This window comes from Grampus griseus (assembly GCF_964374135.1).
Source record: "Grampus griseus genome assembly, chromosome: 7".
Taxonomy (NCBI): Eukaryota; Metazoa; Chordata; class Mammalia; order Artiodactyla; family Delphinidae; genus Grampus; species Grampus griseus.
In genome coordinates this window covers 93,596,959-93,616,492 of record NC_139001.1, presented here as the reverse complement: position 1 = coordinate 93,616,492, position 19,534 = coordinate 93,596,959, and the positions used below count along the sequence as shown (strand labels likewise).

Below are 19,534 nucleotides of genomic sequence, written 5' to 3'. Positions count from 1 at the left end.
GAAAGATGTCCTCCACATAATGACATTTGGGGATTCCCCAATGAAAAGCTTATCCTTTTCTAGTCAAAAAGCTCTTCTAATGAGCTTTTTAACATCAGTTTTTAATACGAATGGCCATTAAGATATTGAGGAGAGCCTCCAATATGAACAATGAAGACCAAAACAATACCAAAAAAAAAAATTCAGAGTAAACATAAAATGCAGCAAACAGAAGAAAACTTTAAAATAAAAAATAAAACAAAATAATACCGAAAACCCACCCAGCAACAACAAGTATCCAAAAAGAGGAGGTTACAAGACTACAGGGAATAAGGGGAGAAAGGGTAAGAAAGGATGGCTAACAATTCATAATAGTTTAGCTCTTTTCTTTAGCTAAAACAAAAATTCAACAGAAGAACCATGTGATAAAGGAGGAAATCTCTCAAAAAAGTAAAACAAAAAATAAAAATAAGAAAGTTAAAGGACAAATATTACATAAATAATAGGAGTTCCAGAAAGAAACATTGAAGGAAAGGGAAAGAAAAAGTTAAAATGAATAATTCCCAGACATAAGCACTCAAGTTTTGAGATTAAAGGGACCAATTAGTGTCCATCATTTGAAAAAAAGAACACAAACCTAGGCACATATTTATGAAATTAAACAGTAACAGGGTAAAGGATAATCTTACAAGCTTCCAGAATAGGGGGGAAGACAAATATATGAAACATGGAAAGGATCAAAAGTCAGAATGGCACTATGATTCTTAATGGCAACCATGGTTATTAGAGACAATGGAGAAATGCTTCAAATTCCTGAGGAAAAATGATTTCCAAAACAAAAATCTATACCCAACCAATGTAAAAATCAAGAGATTATCTATAAGCAAACATATAAAGATTCAAAAAATGTACTTTCTGTGCACGTTTCTTAGGAAACCATTAAGGGTTATGTGTTCAGAAAAAAACAGGAAATATGCTAAGAGGAACAAAGGAAAAAAAATGTACAAATGACCCTGTAACATCTGGTCATATCAGATGTCAAGGAAGCAATTAAAGACTAGTAGGGTTCTGTCAAAAGCACCATATTGAAGACAGTCCCTTTTGTCAAATGTGGGACAATCGGACCATCAATAAAGATAATAAATAAAATGGATTGAAAAAATATGAGATAAAAATAAAACCTCTCAAGCACTCAAGAGACTAGGATTAGAAGGTAATTTCTTCAATCTGCTAGTGTATGAAAAAAAACAAAATAAGATAAATGTTATGAATCATACACTGAAAAGTACATAACACCATAGAAATCAATTTAAAAATTAAATAAATGGAAACAAATCTCTGTTCATAGGTTGGAAGGTTTAATATTATTAAAGTGGCAAAACTCCCCAAAATGATCTATAGATACTATGCAATCTCTATCAAAATTCCAGACGATGTCTTTGCAGAAATCAACACACTGATCCTAAAATTTCGATGAAAGTGCAAGGGACACAGAGCAGCCAAAACAAACTTGAAAAAGAACAAAGTTAAAAGACTTAACTTTACTAATTTCAAAAATAAAAGCCCTCACTGGACACTATTAGAGAATGCTAGCAAAACAACTTATTATTTTGAACACTCATAAATAAAAAGGAAAAACTAAGCATTTATCCTGCCTTTTGTAAACAAAGAGAACCACTGAGTGTCCAAATAGTGGATGAGGCATGGTTGGTTCCTTTATAGAGGCATGTCAGGTAATAAATGAAGAAAGAGTATTAGAATATCACCATTTTGCAATGTCTAATGATTTAATAAATCATGTACTGAATGTTGATAGCTACTAACATGACAAAAAGAGAGTCCTTAGATATCACAGGCCTTCTAATGGAAGAACACAACATCCCTAGAAAAGTAGAATTGCTAAAAAAATTGAAATCTCTATATCAAATACAGAGGACAGAGGAACATGTTAAATAACACCATGGAGATGCAAGCAGCAAAATCCAGATTACAGACACAATTTAGTTTCTTCAACAAATTAAAATTAACCAAATAAACAAGGAAATAGAGGAGAAACTTGGAGACTAAGAGAGACTTAGATTAAGAGAGATCTATCATTTGTAATGTGTGAGCCTTATTTGAGTACTGACTCAAACAATGGGGAAAAAACTTAAAAAACTGTACAATTATGATATTCACAAGATAACTGAGAATTGAAACACTGAGTTTTTAATGTTATTAAGGGATCATTATTAATTTTAATCTTTTTATGCATGATAATGGTATAATAATTAATTTTTTTTTAAAAAAAGAGTTCTTACTCTCTAGGTATATTTACTGAAACATTTTATGGATAAATTGTGATGTCTAGGCTTTGCTTCAAAATAATACAGGGTGGTGGAGGTAAATGAGATTATAACTAAAACAAGATTGGCCATAAGCTGACAAATGTTGATGCTCATGAAGAGTACATGGGGGGCTCATTACTTTGTTCTGTCTACTTTTACATATATTGAATTTTTCCATGATAAAACATTAAAAAGAAGACCAGAAAATAAACTAAGAAACAAAAGTCATCGAATCCAGGAATGGAACGGCAAAAGAAAATTCAGAAAGACAGCTTTGCACCATGCCTAAAGAAAAACCAGTCCAGAGTGGAGCAGAACAGGAGGCTGTGGGAGGGAGGCCTCCAGGAAATAAGAAAAAAAAAAAAAAAAAAAAAGAAGATAATTCTATGAGCTTGTATGGCCTTTTGGAAGTTGACAGATCTGTTGAAGTCTTTGAGTAAAAAAAGAAAAAAAATAGTGATAGCTATATAGAAAACCAAAAGATGGAATAAAAGGGAATAATTAAAGATAAAAAGTTGACCAAGAAAGGGTCAGCTATTTGATTTATTAGAGAACAATATTATTTAGTCTATTTAGTCTATTTATTTAGCCAATCATATAAACACGGATACTGAATTACCAAATAATTCAAATACTGAAAAAGGAATAACAGAAAAGTGATGACATGGGGTGTTTAAATTACTACTCTTTCACTTTTTAGTTTTGTGATCTGGACAAGTTACTTAATCTTTTCAAGTCTCAGTTTACTCATCTATAAAATGGACATATCAATCATGTAGGATTGTTTAAAGAATTAAAGATAATACATCTAAAATACATAGTGTAGTATCTTATACATAAAATAACATACCATATAGCCAATAAAAAAGCTGTATTTTAGTTATTGATATAGAAAGACATCTTAAAAATTGTGTTCAATGAAAAAGCATATTCCAGAAGAGTATGCATACTATGGCCCAATTTATATAAAACTGCCTCTCTATCTCCCTACCAATCTACCTATCCTTATGTAGCTAAGCAGAGAAGCTATCTAGAGGGGAAGTCACTATAATAAATTAGTCCTGGTTACCTCTGGACAGTGAGAGTTCAGTTAATTTGTACTGATTTTAAAATTCTTTTCTCTTTGTTTGATTTGATAAAATAAGTATGAATCCTTTTCACAAAAGCAATAAACTATCTTTATATTAGTAATATTTAAAAAATAAAACAGAGAAATTAAAAAAAATAAAATAGGGAGATTGGGATTGACATGTATACACTGATGTGTATAAAATGGATGACTAATAAGAACCTGCTGTATAAAAAAAATAAATAAAATAAAATTCAAAAATTCAAAAAAATAAAAAAATATTAAAAAATAGAAACAAACCAACAAAAACCTAACTTGAGGGTTTCAAATTTTGTATTTTGCATTAAGAAGTTCTCATCTTTCACTTTGTTACCTAAAAAAACTAATATAGCTCCATGAAACAACCCTTCATGAATTATTTACTCTCTGAGGAAAGAGAATATTCCTAGTCCATCAAAAAGTCTACAAATAATAAATGCTGGAGGGTAAAGGGTGGGGATAAAAGGAAACCCTCCTAAAGTATTGGTGGGAATGTAAATTGGTGCTGCCACTATGTAAAACAGTATTGAGATTACTTAAAAAACTAAAAATAGAGTTACCATATGATCCAGCAATCCCACTCCTGGGCATTTATCAGGAAAAGACAAAAACTCTAATTTTAAAAGATAAATGCACCCAGTGTTCATAGCTGAATCACATAAGTTTTGATATGTTATCTTTTCATTTTCATTCATGTCAAAGTATTTTCTTTTTTCTTTTTATATTAAGTTATTTATTTATTTATTTTGGGCTGTGTTGGGTCTTCCGTTTCTGTGCGAGGGCTTTCTTTAGTTGTGGCAAGCGGGGGCCACTCTTCATCGCGGTGCGTGGGCCTCTCACTATCGCGGCCTCTCTTGTTGCAGAGCACAGGCTCCAGACGTGCAGGCTCAGTAGTTGTGGCTCACGGGCCCAGTTGCTCCGCGGCATGTGGGATCCTCCCAGACCAGAGCTCGAACCCATGTCCCCTGCATTAGCAGGCAGACTCTCAACCACTGCGCCACCAGGGAAGCCCCCATGTCAAAGTATTTTCTAATTTCCCCTGTGATTTCCTCTTTGACTCATTTATTACTTAAGAACATGTTGAATTTCTATATATTTGTGAATTCCCCTAATTTCTTTCTGTAATTGGTTTCTGATTTTATTCCGCTGTGGTTGGAGAACACACTTGTGATTTTAATCCTTGTAAATTTATTGAGATTTGTTTTATGGCTTAACATATGGCGTATCCTGGAAAACCTTACGTGTGCACTTGAGAAGAATGTGTATTCTACTGCTGTTGTGTGGAGCGTTCGATAGATGTCTGCCAGGTTTATAGTGTTTTTCAAGTTTTCAAAAAAAAATTTTTATTGAGTTATAGTTGATGTAAAGATTAATACAAATTTCATTTTAACAGTGTATAAAAACTTGTCCCTGTATAGCTCCAAAAATAAATAAATAAATAAAATAACTTATAAAGACAATGTTAAAGCATGAGACAAGATGATAACTAAGTGAAAACAGTAGATGACAGCATCACATGTAGGCTATGTTAAACTTTAAAACTATGTAAAAATTATTAGATATATGGACAAGCATAGAAATAAAAAAATGAAAACAATTTACTTGTTAGTATAGTTGGATTATGTTATTTTTCCATTCCATTTTTATTGTATGGTGTTATATATTTTATTGTCTTCTTGTCATATATACATATGAATATTTTACTATTTCTTATATTAAGCCCAAATCTACCTCCCCATTAAGTTTCATTCCTTGATAATAATGTTACTCTCTGAGACCACAAAGATAAAAGTCTAATTCCTTTAAAACATGACAGATCTTTAAGTATTTAAAGACTTATTCCCTCTAGGTCTTCTCTTTTTCAAATTCCTATAGGCTTCCTAAGATCAAGCACTACATCTTACTCATCTTTGTATTGCCGGCAGCTCTGAAATAATGTCTTAAATATAGCAGGCAATCAATAATATTAGGCATTTGTAGAGCTGAATATGAAATCCCCTCATTATTCCGGGAACCCTTTCCCAGATATGTTTTCGTTTGTTAACATGCTTCTTAAAATGTGACTTTTAGTTCCCTTTCAGTTCCTTGTATTCCTTGTCTCCAGTGACCTTCTAAAATCCACTCCAATCATTCTACTCCCACAGCAATCATCGATCCTGAAAAAGAGCTCTACCTGGTAAATTCAGACCTTCCACTCTTTAGAACCTCCGTCCTCCTAGCCCTCTTGTTCACTCACACCCACTGTAGCTTTACTATCTCATCAGGACCTTTAAGTCAACTTTTACCATATCCACAATAACCTTCCTGTCTTCACATCCTTCCTCACCTTACTTTGATTTCCGAGTCCATACATTACCTTTGTTTTTATCAGTATAGTATAATTTCCCTTGTCCCACAGTCCATGCATTGCAAGCTAGTGAAAAAAAGAAAAAATCTTGGATCGACCCAACTATAAGCCTTTTCCAAGCCTCTACCCACGCTGCGGGGAAATATACCTTAGAGAAGACTGGTTCCAGTACAAATCTAGAATTGCTGATCTCAATTGGTTATTCAGTGCTGCACCAATTCTACCACACTAATCTCATTATCTCATTCCCCCATTCAGCAAAATCTCACACCATATCAATATTCATCAAAATCTCACACCATGTCAACGTTCATCAAACTTTTAACCCTCAACTTTTCCATTTCTCTGAAATTTTTCCAGTTTCCTAGAGAAAATAAAAGTATGCAAACTCCCTCAACTTCTAGCCAGCCCAGAAACTATGGATATTGTAAATAATATCATAAAGCCATAAAAAGGCTGAAGGTATTTAGGTATACAAAGAAAGGACAAATAAGTAAAGTACAAAACAACGTGTATGTTTATAACAACTAGTAAAAAATAGGAATTTGCTTGAAAAGGCACACAATTTATGCAGAAAGATTAAAAACTACACACAGTTGCCTAAAGGGAGGGAAACTGGGGTGAAAGGAAGATTTTTCAAAGTATATACGTTTCTATCGCTTTAGAATTTTGAACCATGTGAAAATGTTGTCTTAAAAAATAACAAGTAAAACTTGTGAATATAATCATGCGTGTCCTTTCATGCATGCAGTGGGGGGATGGGAAATTATTATTTAATGGGCACAGTTTCAGTGCCCATTAAAGTTCTAGAGATGGATGGATGGTGGTGATGGCTGCACAACAATGTGAATGTACTTAATATCACTGAACTATAAACTTAAAAATGGTTAAAATGGTAAACTTCCTCAAGTATATTTTAGTGTAATAAAAAAAAACCCACAATAGTGATAACTAAAATAACAACACAAAACACCCTCCAGTGCCTTCCTACTGCTATTATGATGAAGAACAAGACCCTGTATAATATGACCCCTGCCTAACTCCATCTTGCCTTGAGACCCTCTCTTCAATTCACTCAAGAATATTCAAGCTGAACTGAACTTCTTCTAGTTCCTCAAAGGCATAGCAGTCTCTCTTGCTCTGAGCCTTACCACAGAAAATTCTTCTTCCTGGAATGCAAATAAATATCACTTATTCACAGGATGCCTCTTCTGTCCTCTCTGACTTACTTTTAGTTCACTCTATTAAACTCTGTCATAACATCCTTTGCTTCCCTTTTATGACACTCATCACAACTATAATTATCTAGTTAGCGTCTGACTAGAAAATTCAATGAAGGCTAGGACCACTTGAGTCTTGTTCTCTAATGCATACCTGATGCCTAGCACATGGCATGGCATGTAACAAGTACCCTATAAATATTTTTTGAATGAATGGATTAATTCAAAATTAGACCATACTCCTGATAGTCTAATCAATGAGCAGAGTAGAACCATCCCTTACCCTAGATGCTACTTTGATTAGTGTGCCCTAATATTACTTTATTTTTATCAGTTATGACAGACACTTGACTTTAATTTAGCCTAGCATTATTTAAAACCAGAAGTGTTTTTGAACTGAACTACTGATAAAAGGTGAGGATTTCTCAAATCCCTTCCGCACAAAGCAGACTTTCTAAGCCTAAGTGCAGAATTTATCCTATTAATTTTTATCTAGTTAGTTTTCAAACTCATCTCTGCCATCCAGTATATTAACTATTTCTCTCAGATTTGAGCCATTTGCAAATGGAGTAGACCTGACCTCTATTTAGCCATGGATTAGAACATTAAATGCAACAGTGCTAACGACAAGGTACCGTGCACTTCCATAAAAGACAGCTTTCTTGAAGCTGACATGACCTACTAATTAACACTTTCGGAGAATGACTATAAATACCTTTATATGTACTATCACCCAGGATTTTCCCTCTCATAAAAATTTAGACAACTATTTCTCCTAAGAGGTAGAATGGGCACAAAATATCAGCTGTAAAGAAAGTTCAGAAATTTTGATAAATTACTATAAAGATATTCTTAACCTTTAAGCATGACATCAGGGAGGTGGCTGCTAATAACGGGATGCATGGTTGGACTATCTATGTGTCCTTTTTTTCTATGTAGAGGAACATTTTTTAAAGTTGCCATTGCCAAAGTCTTTCTTACTGCCAGGAAAAGTGAAAAAAATGTAACAGGAAGTCACATACAGGACAAGCCATTTAACCTTGCCAGGTTCCTATAAAATGACAGAGGGGGACTGCATGATTGTAAAGTCTTTCTAGCTCTAACGTGCTAATGGTTGAAACTGAATGTGCTGCCTTCTCCAAGTCATATTTGTATTTATAGCTTCTTCTAAATATAACCTAGTAGAGTGAATGATGTAAGGAATCTTGGATATGAGATGCTCTGATTGAGTAATACTTTCTCTTGTTCCTCTCAAAGCAAACCAGGTAGGTGGTTACCTACACCTAGACTTCTCATCTCAAAATCACATTCATGTAAGTATACTTCTGTTTACCATTACTTATGTATTTAATAAACTTTACAAAGGTAAAGTTACATTTTTACTCAAACTTCATTTAATTTTATTTTTAATATAGTCATGACATTTCAAGTATAAAATAAGGGTCTAGAACTGAATAACTAACCATAATTTGGCTTCTGCAAAATTATAGTGTGAAAATGACAACTTCATAGAATCCAAACATTATGGAAAAAAATTTAACATTCCATAGACTAACTTAAAATGCCAAGAAGTGCCTTGATCTGAATCAGAGTCTATGAAACCATAGGGCTTTCGAGGTAAAGAAGTAAAGGAATAACATAAAACTTTTGAAATGGAATCTGAAAGAAAATGCCTTGAGAAGCATGATGATAATCTTGAAATGGCTTTCTCTCGTAAACAGGAAATAGAACACAATCTCTCTAATCATAAAGCATTTCATAAACTTTTCTTTAAAACAATGTCTACATTAATAAGCAAGAAAAGGACAGGTATACACTTCTAACACTTCTAATGTCATGTGACAAGTCCTAATCAGAAAACAAACAAAAAAAGAAATGTATTCTGACCAGTTAGGTTTTGCTAGTCCCCAAAATGTAATTAATATATTAATATATCTGTTTCATGTAGACAGACGTTTGACATTTATAATCTGCAAGAATTATAACTAAGGGCTCCCCAACAATATCTACCATTGTACCTATTTGGTATTATATCCTAAAACTATTTATTATTATTTGTGTAGAGGAAGACAACTGACTTTTTAATGATAACTTTGTGCTAGGACACTTTAATGAAATCTCTTTGGTTTTGAACATTTTTGAGCTCATCGTCTTGGGTCTTCTAAATAAATAATATCAGCTGCACATAATAATAATTTTGCCTTTTTCTTTCCCATTTTTTTTTTTTTTTTTTTTGCTGTACGCGGGTCTCTCACCGTTGTGGCCTCTCCCATTGCGGACGCGCAGACCCAGCGGCCACGGCCCACGGGCCCAGCCGCTCCCCAGCACGCGGGATCCTCCCGGACCCGGGCACAAACCCGCGTCCCCTGCATCGGCAGGCGGACTCCCAACCACTGTGCCACCAGGGAAGCCCTTCTTTCCAATTTTTACCTCTTATTTTTCTTTTGAGTAGTTGAACTAATGCCTGCAGAATAAAGGTAAAGTGCGTGACAATTAACACCCTTGCCTTGGTTTTAGTGTTTCATGTGATGGTGGCTTTGGGATTAAAACACATACAGATACATAAACGTATATATTATATGTGTTGATATGTATATAAATATCACACATGAATAACTTAAAATTATTAAAAACTGTAATCAAAGGTGAATGCTGGGGACTTCCCTGGTGGTGCAGTGGTTAAGAATCCACCTGCCAATGCAGGGGACACGGGTTCTGAGCCCCAGTCCAGGAAGATCCCACATGCCGCGGAGCAACTAAACCTATGCGCCACAACTACTGAGCCTGCACTCAAGAGCCTGCGAGCCATAACTACTGAGCCCACCACTGCAACTACTGAAGCCCGTGTACCTAGAGCCTGTGCTCTGCAACAAGAGAAGCCACCACAATGAAAAGCCCACACACCACAACAAAGAGTAGCCCCTGATTGCTGCAACTAGAGAAAGCCCACATGAAGCAATGAAGACCCAACACAGCCAAAAATAAACAAATAAAAAAATTTATTTAAAAAAAAAAGATGTATGCTGAACTTTATTAAATTCTATCTCAGCATAAATGGGGAAATGAAATGAAGCTTTTCCTTTTCATTATTAACATGGCTAAATATATTAATAGACTTCCTAATATTAAACTATGGCTGCATTCCTGACATAGATTCCATTTGCATATGGTTAATGTATTAGGCCATTTAATGAGTATCTGGTTTATACTAATATTGACTATTTCTGCATTTATAGTCTTAAGTAGAAAAAGAGCCTTGGTTCTTTTTGTGTGTGTGCTATCTTCTCTGATTTTGGGTATCAGTGTTAAACTGCCTTCACATAAACAATTTGGAAGGATTCTTTGTATCTCTGTGCTTTAGAGCCCTTTAAAAGGCATTAGAACATCACAACCACATAGGGATATTTGAGGGAATTGTAAAAAGAAAAAAATCAAATACACACACACATACTGACAAAAAAGATAAGGGACTCATATCACAGATAAAGACCTGATGCTCACAATATATAAAGATTTCCAGTACATTAATAAGAAAAAAAACCTAATAAGCTTAGTAGAATGAAGGGCAAAGAGCACAGATAACTGACAGATAAAAGTACAAATGACTCTTACATATATGAAAAAAATGTTCAGCTTCACTTAGTAATGTGCAAGAAGACTAATGTGCATTAAAACTACTATCAAATCACACTGGCAACACAAAATAATTTCTATTTGAATATGTTGGCAAGGTGTGGGGAAAGAGACAATCTTACTGCTGATAGGAATATAAATCGGTATAAGTTTTGTGGAGCATAATTTGCAAACGTCTAAAAAATATAAAAATGCAAATGCCCTTTCTACCAGCAATTCCACTTCTAATAAATTTATCTTACAGGTTTATTCCCATGTATATTACATGAAATATTAAAATACCTAAAAATTATTGAGAGCTCACTATGTACCAGTCACTGTTCAAGCCTTTATAAATATAAGCTAATTTAAGTCTCATAATAACTCTGAGGAAGGAATAATTATTCTGTTTTTAGAGCTGAAGAAATTAAGGGATAGGGAGGTAAACTTATTTTCCTAAAATGAAACATCTGGTAGGCACTGAATATGAAAATAAAACACAGGTGGTCTAGCTCTAGTTTTACATGCTCTTTGACACTATAATATACTACCTCTCAACACGTGCAAGGATATGCATTGCTGCACTGTATGCAACAGCTATATACCACAAATAAATGTCTATTAATAGTACACTGCATAAATCAATTACAGGGCATCCAAACAGTAGAATACATGCAGCATTTAAAAAGAAAGGTCAAAGCTCTTCTAGTAACTGATATGCATGGATCTCCAATACATAGTAGGTGAAGACAGCAAACTGCAGAACAGTGTGTATGTACATTACAATACTATATATGTAGAAATAAAATGAAATAACATTATACACACATAACCACATGTGCTTTTTAACATATAAAGTATCTCCAGAAGGATACTCCTTCTCCAGAAGAGAATGTTTAACTGAGAAACACAGGTGGAATGGGCACTTACTTTTCATTTTTGTGCAATGTGCACATCCATCTAGTCAATAAAAATAAATAATTTTAAAAATGAAATACTTGAAAGGTAAAAAATAAAGAAAGACAAACTGCCATTATCTACTCCTTTTACTTATTTTATATATGGGTCATCCACCCAAGATTTTACTTCAAATTATTCCATAACTACCACAAGCTTGAAAAACATTGGAACAAAGAATAACTAACAGAGCTTAATGTTCATGGTAAATATGTGAGGATTGAAACTTACAGAAAATAGTTTGTCTTACCTGACATGTGCATTACAGTATCTTTTGGCATACTCGGTCCATGTTCCAAATTTTTGTGGAAAGAGAGCTTCAATCTGCATAAAAAGCTGTAACAATACAAGTGTTCTCAATATGTTGTAATATTTTCAAGTAAATTAGTTACTACGATAAATCCAGTTAATGAAATAGTAAAAAGTAGAAAAGAAAATCTATCTCTTTTTCATCAAGGCTCCTCCTTCCCCTCCATCCACCCAACCATGCCATCCTATTCTTCAGGAATAACTGCTATCCTTTTCTTCAATATACATTTCTATATTTTGTATGCCTATATATGCATATTTGTATATTCTCTTCTATTCAGACGAAGAGGATCATATAACATACACAACTCGAATTTTGTCCCTCAAAACATGTCTTAGACATCATTAAAGTACATATATACCTAATTTTACTTAGTTTTAAAAATTATATAAGCAATGTATAATAATAATAATAATAAATACTGCTTAAAGGCTGCATAGCAACTCTTTATTATGTAGACGTACTGGAAAATATTTTAAAGGTCTCCTGATAATGGACATATAGACTGTTTCTAGCTTTTATGCAGTTACAAAAATTAATAACTTGGTGTAAGTCTATGTGTATGAGTGCAAATACGTAAATATATGTAGGTGTAGGTATATGTATCTACATCTACATCTATCAATCATCTCTCTATCTATCCATCCATCCATCCATCCATTCCCCATCTGCATTTATATTAGATGGGTTTATAGGGTACATTTTTAGAAATGAAACAGGTGGGTTTAAGGTATATGTTTTTAAAAATTTGATAGATGTTACTATGCTGCACTGTAAAAAGATGGTCCCAATTTATACTCCCATCAATAGTATCATAAAATCTTTTCATTTTTATAACTTTAATAGAATGCACATAGTAGTGTCTCACTGTTAATATGCTTTTTAAAAACAACAGCTTTATTGAAATATAAATTCATATACCACTTTTACTGTTCACACTTTTAAAGTGTAAATTCAGTGGCTTTTAGTATGTTCAAAATGTGCCCCAGGGACTTCCCTGCTGGTGCAGTGGTCAGGAGTCTGCCTGCCAATGCAGGGGGCACGGGTTCAAGCCGTGGTCCAGGAGGATCCTACATGCCGCGGAGCAACTAGGTCCGTGCACCACAGCTACTGAGTCTGCACTCTAGAGCCTGCGAGCCTCAACTACTGAGCCCGCGTGCCACAACTACTGAAGCCCACGTGCCTAGAGCCCGTGCCCTGCAAAAAGAGAAGCTACCACAATGAGAAGTCTGTGCACCGCAACGAAGACTAGCCCCTGCTCGCCGCAACTAGAGAAAGCCTGTGCACAGCAATGAAGACCCAACGCAGCCATAAATAAACAAACAAACAAACAAACATAAATATTAAAAAAAAAAAAGTACCTCGATCACCACTATCTAATTCTGGAACATTTTTATCACTCCAAAAATAAAATCTATACCCATTACTAGTCATTTCCCATTTCTCCTCTCTTCCGGTCTTGGCAACCACTAATATATTTCCATCTCCAAGAATTTGCCTATTTTGGACATTTTACAGAAATAGAATAAAAAAATATGTAGCCTTTGTGTCTGGCTTTCACTTAGCATAATGTCTTCAAGGTTTACACATGTTGTAGAGTATATTAGTACTTTACTTCTTTTATGGCTGTATTTTGTTTATCCATTCAGCACTTATGGACAATGGCTTTTTTCCACTTTTGGGATATCATGAATAATGCTACTATGAACAGCTGTATATTCAATTCTCTTGGGTATATACCTAGGAATGGAATTGCTAGGTACTATAGTAATTTGATTTTTAATTTATTAAGGAACTGTCAAAGTGTTTTCCAAAGTGGCTTTGTTGCTTTACATCCTTTTTATATGACAACATACTCCTAAATAACAAATTGTTCAAAAAAGAAATCACAAGGGAAATTATTTAGAAATTAGATAAGACTTTGCAATAAATGAAACTGAGGAGATAACATACCAAAAATGAGATGCAATGAAAGCAGTGCTTAGAGGAAAATTTATATCTGTATATGTCTGTATTAAGAAAGAAGAAAGCTCTCAAATTAATAATCTAATTTTTAACCTTAAAACACTGGAAAGAAGAGCAAACTATACCCAAAACAAACAGAAGGAATAATATAACAAAGATTAGAATGGAAATGAACAAAATAGAGAATGGAAAACAACAGAGAAATAAATCAATGAGACCAAATGTTGGTTCTTGGAGAGATCAACAAAATTGACAAAACTTTAGCTCCAACGACCAAGGAAAAAAGAGAGATGGCTCAAATTACTAAAATCAGGAATGAAAGAGGGGACATCACTATCAACCTCACAGAAATACAAAAAATTATAAGGGAATTCTATGAACAATAGTATGCCAATATATTAGGTAACTTAGATGAAATGAACAAATACCTAAAAAGACACAAAGTACCAAAACTGACTCAAAAAGAAACAATCTGAATGGACATTATTCAATGAAGAGAATGAGTTGTTAACCTAAATCGACTCACAAAGAAAAGTTCAGGCCCATATAGCTTCACCATCAAATTCACCAAATATTTAAAAAAGAAGTAATACCAATGTTTTGCAAACTCTTCTAAAAAATAGAAGAGGAAGGAACACTTTCCATCTCATTCTTTGAGGCCAGTATTACCTTAATAACAAAACTGGACCAAGATATAATTTAAAAAAAAACTACAAATCAATATCTCTTATGAATATAGACACAATAATCATCAACAAAATATTAGCAGACTGAATCTAGCAACATATGAAAGGATTATATATCATGACCAAGTGAGATTTATCTTAGAATGCAAGGTTGGTTTAACATCTGAAAATCAATGATTATAATACACCCTATCAATAGAATAAAGGACAAAAAAAAATATAAGTACCTCAATAAATGCAGAAAAAGCATTTGACAAACTCAATATCCTTTCATGATTAAACACTCAATAAACAAGAGGTAGAAAGGAACTTAACTGATAAAAGAAATTTACAAAAAGCCACAGGTAACACAGGTAATACTTAAAGGTGAAAGACTGAGGGCTTTCCTCCTAAGATTAGGAACAAAATAAAGATGCCATTTCCATTCAAAATTGTACTGGAAGTTCTAGCCAGGGCAATTAAAGTAACGTATATATGATCCTGTCTACAAAAAATCCTAAGGAGTCCACTAAAAACTACTAGAAATAATAAATGAGTTCAGCAAGGTTTCAGGATACATGATCAATACATAAAAATCAATTGTATTTCTAAATACTTGCAATGAACATTCTACAAATGAAATTAAGAAAACAATTCTATTGACAACAGTATCAAAAAGAATAAAATATTTAACAAAAGAAGCATAGGACTTATCCTGTTAAAACTACAAAGCACTGTTGGAAAACAATTAAATCCTAAATAAACTGAAAGATATCTCATGTTCATGGATTTGAAGACTTAATACTGTTAACATGGCAATACACTCCAAAGTGATCTGCAGGTTCAACACAATACCTATGAAAATCTAAGCTGGATTCTCTGTAAAAAATGCCAAGTTCTACAAAAAAAATCATATGGAAATTCAAGGGACCCAGAATATCCAAAAACATCTTGAAAAAGAAAAACAAAGTTGGAGGACTCATACCAATTTCAGAACTCCTAATTTAGAACTTGTAATTTTATAGTTTTTTCTTAAAGAGTCCCAAACATCCGCAATTTGTATAACCATCGTGATCCACAAAACCAGGAATTACCCTTGCTTTGAATAGTGGCTATCCTGGGTGAGGAGTGAAGGGACTGGCATGTAATCACATGGGACACAAGGGCCACTACCGTATTGTCAGTGCTCTCTTTCTTACGGTAGGTAATCAGTAAGTGAGTATTCATTTTACTACTATCATTTAAAATACATATATCTTTTATACATTCTCCTTCTTAAATGATACATTTTATATTAAGACATAATAAACCCCATTATTCAGCGACATAATTTTGGAACGTAAGTAAATTACTTGGGGTCCACTCTCCCACTTCCAGTGAGTATCCAGAGCAAAAATATAAAAGGTAAAATTGAGAATTATACCATCACAGTCTATGTACTGTTATGTGTATTTCAGAAGACTCCCAGGGTGGAGAACAAAAGCAGAGCCTTGGTAATACTAGTAGAGATGCGATGCAATAGCTGTTTCTCAGGCTTGGCTTAAGAATCAAAAATAACAATGGACACCCTTAGTTGAGTGCTTACTATGGCACATGACAAGGTACTTTCGAAGCAATATTTCCTTTATTTCTTACAACAACCCTACCAGACAATAGGCTCATATTTTTTTCTATGACTAAGTGTACCTTAATAGACAGTGCTTCCCTAGGTTACACTGACCCTTAGAGTGTTTCACCCTTCATTTCTTCCTCTCAGCCCTCCATACCCCATCTGCCTCTTAGAGTTGTAAAAGCTAAATAGGGAATCCAACAAATGCCTTATCCCTCCATTCAAAGTGGATACCCTATCTGGTCTTCATATAAGTTCTATTTGCTGTCTACCTTCCGAAATGTGGATTTTGAAGCGAAAGAGGAACAGAGAGAAATTATGTAACACAGTATAAAAGATACAAAGTAGATTCAACACCAGTCATAAGGAGCTTATAATGTAAAATAGACTAGATAAATGAAAACTGAGACCATAGAAGAACCATAAGAACCCAAGTGTGAAGAATATTACAAATGTGTACTAAATATGAAAATCTTATAATGACGGTAAAAACTATTTTTTATATATACCTGCAAGCATGGCTATGGTTCACATGTAAACAGATAAAAACAGTCATGGTAAAAGATATATTTAACTATAAATAGATATCTAGAATTTCCCAATGTGCTCTTATGGCCTTTGAGGCATCTGATTTAAAATTAAAAACTGCAAAAAACAGTGATTGATTCAATTCTTTTTTTAAAGCCCAGAGTATAAGGATTTTAATACCTCTTCAGGTCTTCCAAGTGCTGGAGTTCCTGTAAGAAGAATGGCTCGTTTGGCTTTCTGTACTACTGGCAATAAAATCCTGCTGCGAGTTGCATTTCTGGACTTCATGTAGTGTGATTCATCTACAATAACTACTTTGAAGTTCTGATTATTCAGTGCATCTATCAAAGTCTCTGCATCTGTGGTTAAAAGACCATAACCCAGAACTGTCACTTTGCTGGTCGATATTCTCCTAGAAAAGAAAATCCATGTACTTTAAAAATATTTTAGTAACCAATTTATCATTAAAAAAATACATTTCTTTGGGAAGAAACACAGAGGAGAAAGAAGAGGAAAAATAAGAAGAGATGGTACTACCGCTGAAACCCAGTATCTCTTAAGATTTTACCATCTTCAAATATGACAAATCAGAATCCAAATTTTAAATTTGGTTAACAAAACCAAATTTTTGGTTAACTGGTCTTTGGAATATTTTGACATCCAGGTAGCCACATTTACTAGGATAAGTACATTACTTTCTGAGAATATTTGCTTCCATGCACCTAGAATCATGCATAAAAAAAGTAGATACTCAAAGATTAGTTAACTATTCAATGAAGCCTTCCCACAAACAGGATAGCAGTGTTTTTCAGCTGAGGTGCTGTTGTGATTTCGAGCAAGGTGATACTTAGTATTACAGGTCTGTCCAGAACACTTCAGGGCATTTCACATTCTTGAACCCTCCCATTAAAGGCCAATAGAGTCCTTGTCATTTTGACAACAAGTGAGGTCCTGGCCCTGGGGTGACAGAGTGTGGGGAAAAGAGGAGGAGGGTACCACCTCACACAGAGACACATTGGGCTAAAGTTATCTCTGATCTTTTGGACTATCTCTATAATTCACGTATCTATAATATTCTTTATCAAACTGTAATGAAATTATTCATTTATATATTTATTTCCCTTATTATATCATAAGATGGGCTGAGGACAGGAAGTGTGTCTTTTTCAGCTTTGTATGTACAATGCTACGCTCCCAATGAGTTTGTAGAATGAAATAATTATACAAATAAATGCATTAACAATAAAACATATCACTCTTGTGTTTTCTATATCACCAGTGAAAAACACATGACAGTGTCAGTCTTCTGCAGTTCTCTACTCTCTAACAGAAAAGTCAGATCTCCTAAAGAGCCAGTACTAACATGAATTTTTTTTTCTTAAGGACAACTACATTTAATTCCTGGATAAATCTACTTAATATAGAGTCTTAAGAATTTCCTACTGTACTCAAATACCAGAAAAAGCTGCAGAAGAAAATTTTAGGGTTAATATCACTTAGATATACTAAGAGCAATATACAGAAGACAAGGGCTTCAAAGGTCACTGTAGCTGCTATCCTGCTACATCTTGACTAGTGGACAGTCCAGGAATAACTGGCATGACAAAAGGAGGTATATGTATTTGCAGTAAATACATGTTGCCACATGTTGCTATATACCTAAAGCTGTTTTCTTTAAGTACCTGGAAGACATTGGGTAAGTTTTTCTGCCCTTAGCTAACGTCCTGCAGAAAAGTTACACTGTAGGGTTGTAGTACTATCAAACATATCCCAACTATTATTTAAATAAAAATACTAGCCACTATTTAATCGCAATATATTTCCAAAATAACAATAAAAATTAGAAGACCTAAATGCTATTAAAAATGATAGAGGAGAAATATTTTAAAAATACTTAAATTTAACTTTTAAATAAGGTATAGCCTACAGAAAATGACTATAAAGGCCTTAATAAATTCTACATTCTCTAAATTCTTGTCTTAAATTTTATGCAGTTTTATTGTAAGAGAGAAAATTTATAATTATTGCATACATTTTATTTTGACCATGCAAATAGGGTCTAAATTTTCTTTGGCTCAGGAAGACATATTTCATTGAATTAGAGTTCCAAGGTTGAAAGAGAAAAAGGCTGCCATCTATTTTATCTGGGTCCTCCTTCCACATTTACAAAGGCCACCTTTATTTCTACAAACACTCTTTATGTTTACAACCTTAGAGAATACAATATAGTAGAATACTACCACACACGCACAAAAAAATCTAAGTATTAACATTTATTTCTAGTAGGTACATCGTTTTTTATTTGTGGATGAGAAATTGGTAATTTTCAACTTCTGAGAACATGATAATTTGCATGATTCACCCAGAAACTCAGTGTAATAAATTATTAATATTCAAATTGATTGGTTTATTCAAATTGATTGGTTTTTTCCAATGGCTAGAAAACAAAAGGAGAAAAATACAGTAGCTATACTATGACTGATTTTTAGAGTAAGGACTTCAAATAACCACAAAATAAATATTTTCAATATAGAAAATATTAAAATTATAAATTAAAATAAAAAAGTAAAATTGCCTAACATTAATTTTCAGTTATACATAAAACTTGCATACTAACAACTTAGAAAGCAAACCCAGCCATAGTTGCTGATAATAAAAGCTCAAAATCTTCAAGTTAATCCTTGAAAAGTTGTAAAATTTGTTTTTCAACCCTAAAATAGTCTGCTTAAAGTAAATTTAAGGTATATACAGCATAGGTATATTCATATATTTTTAAAGCATGTATACTTTACATTTACTTTAAAAATATACCATAAAGGAGCTTATGACATCAAATACACAGTTGGGTTTTAGATAAATAATTCATATTTTAAAGTGTAAAATAAAATTCGCCATATTACTCTCTTC

At 33.5% G+C, this 19,534-nt stretch overlaps 1 protein-coding gene across 2 annotated transcripts in view; it reads right to left on the bottom strand.

Moving 5' to 3' along the window:
• Window positions 1-19,534, bottom strand: part of ZRANB3 (zinc finger RANBP2-type containing 3) — a gene marked incomplete at its 5' end in the record, with an annotated part of 232,978 nt that overhangs the window by 98,375 nt on the left and 115,069 nt on the right. For both annotated transcript variants that reach the window (XM_082659043.1, XM_082659044.1), the window contains 2 exons: window positions 11,801-11,886; window positions 16,808-17,039. In XM_082659043.1, coding sequence (XP_082515169.1) covers window positions 11,801-11,886; window positions 16,808-17,039 — 318 coding nt within the window. The remainder of the gene's footprint in view (window positions 1-11,800; window positions 11,887-16,807; window positions 17,040-19,534) is intronic.